Genomic DNA, 7716 nt, shown 5'->3' with positions numbered 1-7716 from the left:
TTATATATATATATATATATATATATATAGGGCCCTTCCAACGAGGGATCCCTATTTTTTGTCATTTTTAGGGATAGGTCCACACCATTAGATCTGTTTTTTAATAGACTTTGATGGCTAAGATTAAAACAAAAAACTTAACACTTATGTCAAACTTACACCATTCAAGATTATTAAAAATAAATTCCTCATTTGGATGGCTTAACGATCACCAAATTTTCTGAAAATTTGTAGAAATGATCTACTCATATGGCCCAATGAACTGAACGGTGGAGATTTGATTTTGTGATTGAAAAGTTCGTCAAATAATCTATCCTTAGAAATGAACAAAAAAAGGGATCCCACATTCGAAGGGCTCTGTATATATATATATATATATATATATATATATATATACGGAGTCGTTCCAAAGAGGATATCCGCACAGCCCTTAAAATGCGGACGTCCCTCAGTTCTCTACTGTCCGGCGCCGACGACGACATGCCTCTACCCAAGCGGACACTAGTGGCGTCCCCGATCACTTTCTCTTCCCGGCGAGATCGATTTGAAAGTCTGGGCAGCAACTTCCACCCAAAACTTAGACAAGATTGATCTCGCCAGAAAACTGGAATTTGGCAGACTCGCCGGGGAGAGAAAGTGATCGAGGACGCCTCTGATGTCCGCTCGGGTGGAGGCGCGCCGTCGTTGGCGCCGGACGGTGGAGAACGGAGGGACGTTAGCACTTTAAAGGCGTGCGGACGTCCGCCTCTAATCCGGACTTTATATATATATATGTATATATATGTGAAGTGACAGAAGAGTAAATATGTCGCGTGTAGTCGTGCACACCTCATGATTTTTCGGGATAATTGATAATTGTTTTTTCGATGAGAAATGATCGATAGTCGTTGATTGTTTAAAAGTTTACTTTTAATTAAAAAAATATTTACTAGGAAACATGCATCCTATCTATTTCGTTTATGTCAGCAATAGAGAAAGTTTTAACCGTTGAAAAGAATGAGTTTGTACCATAGTCTCTCACAATTTTCCCCCTTATAGGCGGCTACTTGTAACTTTCTGTTATGGAGTGCATGAAAGCCATGAAGACTATCCCAACACAACAAAAAGCAGTTAAAGCATCAAAGATGGAATTGACTACTACTAAGAATAGACAACCATAGACTATGTGGTGGGAAAAAGGAGGAGTCTAAGCAATTATGCACATACCTTGGCTCTTCCTAAAGCCATTGTAAGAACACTATACACAATCTGCATAATTGCCAGAACAAAGATGAAGTTGTTGAGCTGATTTAGTCCTCCTTGGGATATAAAAGAGGTCTTCCCCTGCAAAATCCATGATAAAGTTAAACAAAGAATTACCCTTTTTTGTGTGCAAATGAAATAAAATCATAATCTATCTGTGTACATGGGATTCGCACTGATCCTCAGAAGAAGTGGTAGAACTGGTGCTAGTAGTATCTTCTGTTTCCGCTAGCCTTCTGTTTATCACTTCGAAAGCTGTAGATGCGCCGGTGCTCCACATGCGATCGAAACCAAGTGCTTTGGTAGTTTTAGTTGATGCTGATTTTCTGCAGGGAAGCATAGTTTCTGCAGCTTTCGTGGGTATGCAAATTTTGGATATCCATCTCTGTGTTACTGTCAGTATTAGTGACATGAAACCCAGAAGCATAAGCACTGCACCCAACCAAAAAGAAGAAGAACACAACAATGATTCAGCAGAGATTGTATCAGCGTAATTGGTATATAATTAACTATATAATGATTCTGCAATTATCTTTTAAATTGTATGAGAAATGAGTTAATTAAGCCTCAATGGTTAGAATTAGGATAGGTCATGGGTTTGATCTCGATCGAGTACCTGATTTGAGCTTCTCTACGGCCTCGAACAATGCAGTCTTTCTATGTCGTTTGAGAAACTGCAAAAGATTCATGACCAAAATTAATAAATGGGTGTCCTAATTAATCATTTTCAGAAACCCGTCATGACTATTTCTTCAAAAATTGAAGACGTACTTGGGAAAGGAGATGGATCAAGTGCTCTATGAAAATAGAGAGAAAGATGAAGACGAAGCAAACTGTTGCCAGAGCCCAAGTGGGTGTGTCTTGCAGAGAGCGACTTGTTCCTTCGGAAGCCATATTGGTGAAGCTTTCTTGGCAAGAAATCGATGATCAGCATCAATGGAGGAACCAATTGATGAAGTGATAATTAAGAACCAGAGAGAAAGGATGGATATGTTTAAATAGCTAGCTAGCTCGAAATTAAGGCGACTAGGACCAAATTAAAGAAGAAAAGGACTGAAGAAGAAGATGGGAATGTTCAAATCTTCTATGCTAGCTAGCTGCAGTCACTTTGGTGGGGGGGGGGGGGGGGTGGATTATTTGAGTCCAAGCAACTTGCAACTTGCAACTTGCAACTTGTGAAGGTCTCATCCCATTATATACACAGTTTGACACGGTATGTGTAAAAATTTAATTAATTTTCTTTTGGCTCATCTGGGGAAGAAACATCCAAAGGGGTGGATAGGACAGGGTTAGCTCCATTTATTTGGGAACCCCACCCTTTCCCTCTCTGGCTTTTTACTACAAGAAGCCTTGGCAGTTGGAGATCAATTAGTATGATGGGCATCTACACATGTTGACCGCTTCAACACGTATATGATTTTTCGTTTAGTCAATATATATCATTAAGAGACGAATCCCAATCATATTTGATAAATTCAGAAAAACATTCCGGTACCGCGGCTTAAAAACTAGCTCTCTCTCTCTCTCTCTCTCTCTCTCTCTCTTGTTAGGGTTAGGGTTTCTGTTGTGAAGCGTCGCTCCACCATCCATAGCAACCATGGCGTCATCCACTGCTTCTCTAACAACGAGATTAATCTCCAAGCTCTCTTTCTCACATCAGGAAGAACCTGTTGATCTAGGCGATCTCAGATGCTTGGAAAAAGGATTCATGGCTCCTCGGTTCTACCTAGTCGGACGACTTATTAACACCGCCAGGGCAGTGACGTTTGATGTATTCGGGAGCCCCGTGCACTCTATGTGGCGTCTTGTAGAAGTTCAAGCCAGAGGCTTTTTTACGTTCACCAGCAAACGTTATGTTATCGAGTGAAGAAAGACAATACTTTAATGATGGTGTCGTTCAAGTACCACAAATGAGCGTCTTACAGCAAAAGTTGCTATCCACATGTTTTCAAATAAGCTTCTGAGTGTTATAGGCTTAATAAGTGAGCCAAATTGACCAACTGTAATGGTACTCATAGTTATGGACGATGCATTGTACTATTGCTGGCCTAAGTTCTGCTACCAATGATAATTGATAACATTTTACTCGAAAAAGATACAATTTAAGAGATTTGTGAAAAACAAGTAAATTTCAGTGACTTGTAAAATTAACATTAAATACTTGTGACACCTTATATTTTACCCCTAAAAACATTTTTGTCCCTCAGTTTTCAAATTTAATTGGTACATTCCTAATCTTTCATTTGTCGACGGTTTTGTCCATTCCGCCAGTTGACCGTCAAAAAATTTTGTTACGTTTTCTGGACTATACCGTCTCTAAAGAACTATCAATCTCTTATTTGAGCAGTTATGTAAAACTAATTGCTGAAATGAAATAATAAAACAACTATACAAAACTATATATCTCTCATTTCTTGTGTGTTTTGCCTAGGCGGCGAGCTCCTTACTTTATCAATATATAAGGTTTTCATTTCGATTTTTTCTCTATGCACATAACAATTAATACTTGTTCAAAAAGATATTAAGAGAGGTTTAGCTTATTCTACCATATTTGATTCCATCCATAAATGCCCTCTTCCTTCCTTCTCCCCGCAAATGTATTATATTATTTCATTAATAATCAAGACTTAAGCACAACCAACCGCCCTAGCTCTTTCAGTAAAAAGAAAAATGGTTGCCATATGTGGATACGATGATGAAGAAGAAAAAGCTGCTTGCTTCTTTGTAAGTGCGCACTAGCCGTAAAGGAGATCGAGACTTATTGAATGTTATCATCATGTAATTAACTTATATATTAAGGAGATGGGGACTTAAATTTGGCTTACACAAAGACTTTAAGAACTCCACAAGTCAATTCATGTGCCTTCTCGAAATCAAATTTCCTTGCACCGACAAGAGAATAGCACTTCGATCTATATATAATTTGTCATGCCTCTTGCTCTAATATTGCGATATCAGATGATGAGCTTGTATATTAGCTGTATACAGTTTATATTGCATATAGTGGGTTTGGCTGTTATACTTATACATATGTGTATAATGTGAACCGTCCGATCGTTTAACAAGTTAAAATTCAAGACGATCAGACGATTCACTGTTTGATGTATGCTATATATATATATAGAGTACCGTCCATCTCTATGTTCCCTCATCATCTCTCTCTTTGGCCTTTTGCCTTGATTGTGACCTCCATATATAAGTCATCGTATCCCCATTGCAAAATTTGTTTTGAATTTTGGGGCATGCAGTTTATATATGTCAAAAAGTGCCATGAAACTGATAGATCTTATTATTAATTATATCTACGACGTGTCTCGTGCATATCTCTGAATCACCAGCTTTCTGTTAGTTTTCCATTACGCATCTCTAGCTTTGAACCTTCGTAGCGTTCTCTGACTTCCATGCACGAGTCTCAGCACCCAATAAGATTCTTAATATCTCCCTAATAATCTGCAGGTCGTCATTCCTCATTTCTAATAAGAGTACGAGTACTCGGTCAGCTTATATATTCTGCATCAAAATATTCTGTCGATACTTATCGATCACATTCACATAGACCCTTCCCCAGCTACGTACGTACTTTCATATATAGTTTGCAGTTTTTGTTTTATTGTATCAACTACGGTTCGTTGCAATTCATTTCTGGAATGCTTGGTTTGATTGTCCAGTCCTACAAGAAACTTCTACATTACAAGCTAGAGAAAGACCAACTTGGTAATTGGTATCCATTCAAGCATACATAGAAAGACTAAATATATATAAACGACGGCGATGTCTACGGTATTGGGTTGTATGTCGTAAACTTATTTTTCAGGACGTAAGAATTGAACAATTTCGACCATGAAATTGATAGATTGATTGAGAATGGAAATCAACCATGAAATATATCGATTGGACAGTATTCTCTTTCAAAATATTCGATTCTCTGCGTTGGCATTCCCTTTTTTCAATTACATATGCAGGTATATTGTTTTCTCTTAACCAATTTTGGCCGTCGCATACTTTGCATCACAATTGACAATATAGTTATCACAGGACCATTCTATACTTTGATCGAACATTCTTATTCCGAAGTGTATCTTATTTTCTCAGTTTTCTGAAAGTCTTTCACCAGATGACTTCTCAATAACAATAGACTATAAATTACTTCTTGTCTAAGTATTCTTTGCAAAGTTAGTTATATATGAAAACAATAAGAAAAAGAACACATTTGATAGCTAGTGGCATATTTTGCACATTTAACATTTTATCTAATGAAATAATTGGAGTTCTACTAGAAGTAGAAAGTCATCAGACTTTGGTCCTTCTGGAAATATGCATGTAACTACAGACTTTAGGTACAATTATATATATATTATGAGCAGTTGATCATAGTAGGTAGGGATTAGAGTTGCCATTGGATCACATAGACCGATCACTTGTGATACATGCATGCATGTATTACTTTTTTTCTTTTATTGATCGTTTTTTTTTTCCCGTAATAATCGATCACTATCCGATTATGAAATAATATGATTTAAAATGAGAAACACATCAACTAATAATGGAAATGGATAATTCACAAGTAACATAAATGTCTTAATCGGAAATACAATATCATAAAAGAATGGAAAGTATGATCATAGTGTATGATCGATATATATTATTAGTGACACAAGGTTATGTGACCTTGACTACCATTTAAGGGTTGCCAATTCCATACAGTCTATAGCCCAGCCATCAATATTGGACTGGGTTTTGTGGATTTGGGTTTACTTGGGGAAGTTAGCACTTGAAAAGTATGGACTTTCAACTTTGTGGCTCCATAAACAACAGTCAATTACTTTTCTATGTACACTAATCAAGTCTTAAACATATTGTTTATTATGTGCAGGCAACTCCTTCAAGAGAGGCAAGACCTCTAAAAGAATATAATTTTGTGATTAAGCTCTTACCAATTGTGAAGACTGATTGGAAGTCAGTGTTTGAAAGTTTGAATATACAAGAGTTGAAATGTTCATGTAATACAAGATCGATCATGAAGAAGCTAAAATGTTTATATATATATACAGGGAAATAAGAATGTTTGAATTAATGTCACATCATCGTTTCTCATTGTATCTAGGACGGGGGTGTGACATGAGTTGAATTATTCCAAAATAGCAAAAGTGTGTGCGTGCAATGGCGTAGCTAGCTAGGGGGCAAAGGAGGAATTATTAGTTGTACCCGGAACATATCTGAGATGGTGTACCCAGCCAATAAGTTTAGGACACGTTTACAACATTTTAAATAATAGTTACGTGGATTGTTGATCTGTTTAGCTCCGTCAACATGTATAATTCTTCAAGGCTGAAAGCTCTATCGTCTTCTTCTTCACATGAAAACGTAAAGAACAGAAAGCTAATCTCTATGGGTGAAGAATCAATTTAGATCCCATCACATAGAAGAGAGCTTTCCCTTTTCTTTTTGGATTTGATTACATATATTCCAATTCACATATGCGGGGAAGAAGGTTTGGGTGTCCAGAGAAAATTCTGGGTACATGTACATCGGCGGCGCGTGAGTTGGTTTTTTATATCGTCAGAAGACCACGAAGGGAGGAATAGACTCGTCGGAAGTCAGTGAGTCTAGTAGTGTTGGAGGTGGGTCACGGTGGTGCTCAGAAGTTGACGGTGGAGGAGAGAGGGAAACTCAGATCTACTTTCTCTCTCCTCTCAGATATCTGTAAACCAAACACAGAAGCTTGAATTGGTTTGATTGTGAGACTGTGAGAGTGAACGAATATAGGATGGTTGATGGAAATCGTTTCACCAAATGAAATACTGATCTGATTTCGAGTATATCATGGTGAAGAAAACAACAGCCGGTCTTGATTGAAACTGAGTAAGAACAACTTCCTACATTCTGGGTATATTATTTTGACCTCGAAAGATATGAGAGTTTGGGGCTGTGGAATGATTGATCTTGCTTGTATATATGGTGCTGAAGATGAACGCAAAAAACAGTGGCCTTCATTCTTGTTGTTTCTTAATCATAATATCAATGGACGAATGCGTTTTTCCAGATTCTAATATGAATCTCGGCAGACCAATAACACCGTTTCCACCAACGTTAACTGAGGTGAATGATGTGTTAAAAAAACACATATGTCGTAGGCTTATTGGCTGGGTACACCACCTCAGATATGTTCCGGGTACAACGAATAATTCCTCGGGGGCAAAGGGTTCAATTGAACCCTCTCAAATTTTCAAAAAGAGTAATTAGTCTTCATTTGTATTGGATATTAGTGGAAATAAAACATAAATTGACCATTCTTCTCTAATAAATTCTTAATTAGTCTTAAATATTCTTCAACAATAATGGAATGAAATAAAAATTTATACTATTCAAATACTTAATCCAATTAATACAAATAGTGTTGAGGGTATTTTATCTTACTAAATGAAACAACACATTAATGTTTATACCATACATCAACATGCATTAATTATCTCT

The 7716-nt window shown here is 37.1% G+C and overlaps 1 protein-coding gene across 1 annotated transcript in view; it reads right to left on the bottom strand.

Annotated features, from left to right (window-relative positions):
* LOC101307269 (MLO-like protein 3-like) overlaps positions 1-2355 on the bottom strand; it is an 8265-nt gene extending 5910 nt beyond the window's left edge. The window contains exons 1-4 of the mRNA XM_004309821.1: positions 2014-2355; positions 1859-1916; positions 1406-1674; positions 1207-1323 (exon numbers count right to left, since the gene is read on the bottom strand). Coding sequence (XP_004309869.1) covers positions 1207-1323; positions 1406-1674; positions 1859-1916; positions 2014-2136 — 567 coding nt within the window. The 5' untranslated portion in view covers positions 2137-2355. The remainder of the gene's footprint in view (positions 1-1206; positions 1324-1405; positions 1675-1858; positions 1917-2013) is intronic.
* Between the last annotated feature and the right edge of the window lie 5361 nt (positions 2356-7716).

This window comes from Fragaria vesca, unplaced genomic scaffold, assembly GCF_000184155.1.
Source record: "Fragaria vesca subsp. vesca unplaced genomic scaffold, FraVesHawaii_1.0 scf0513126, whole genome shotgun sequence".
Taxonomy (NCBI): domain Eukaryota; kingdom Viridiplantae; phylum Streptophyta; class Magnoliopsida; order Rosales; family Rosaceae; genus Fragaria; species Fragaria vesca.
Note: the sequence above shows the minus strand (reverse complement) of the source record. Positions and strands in the feature narration are given on the sequence as shown.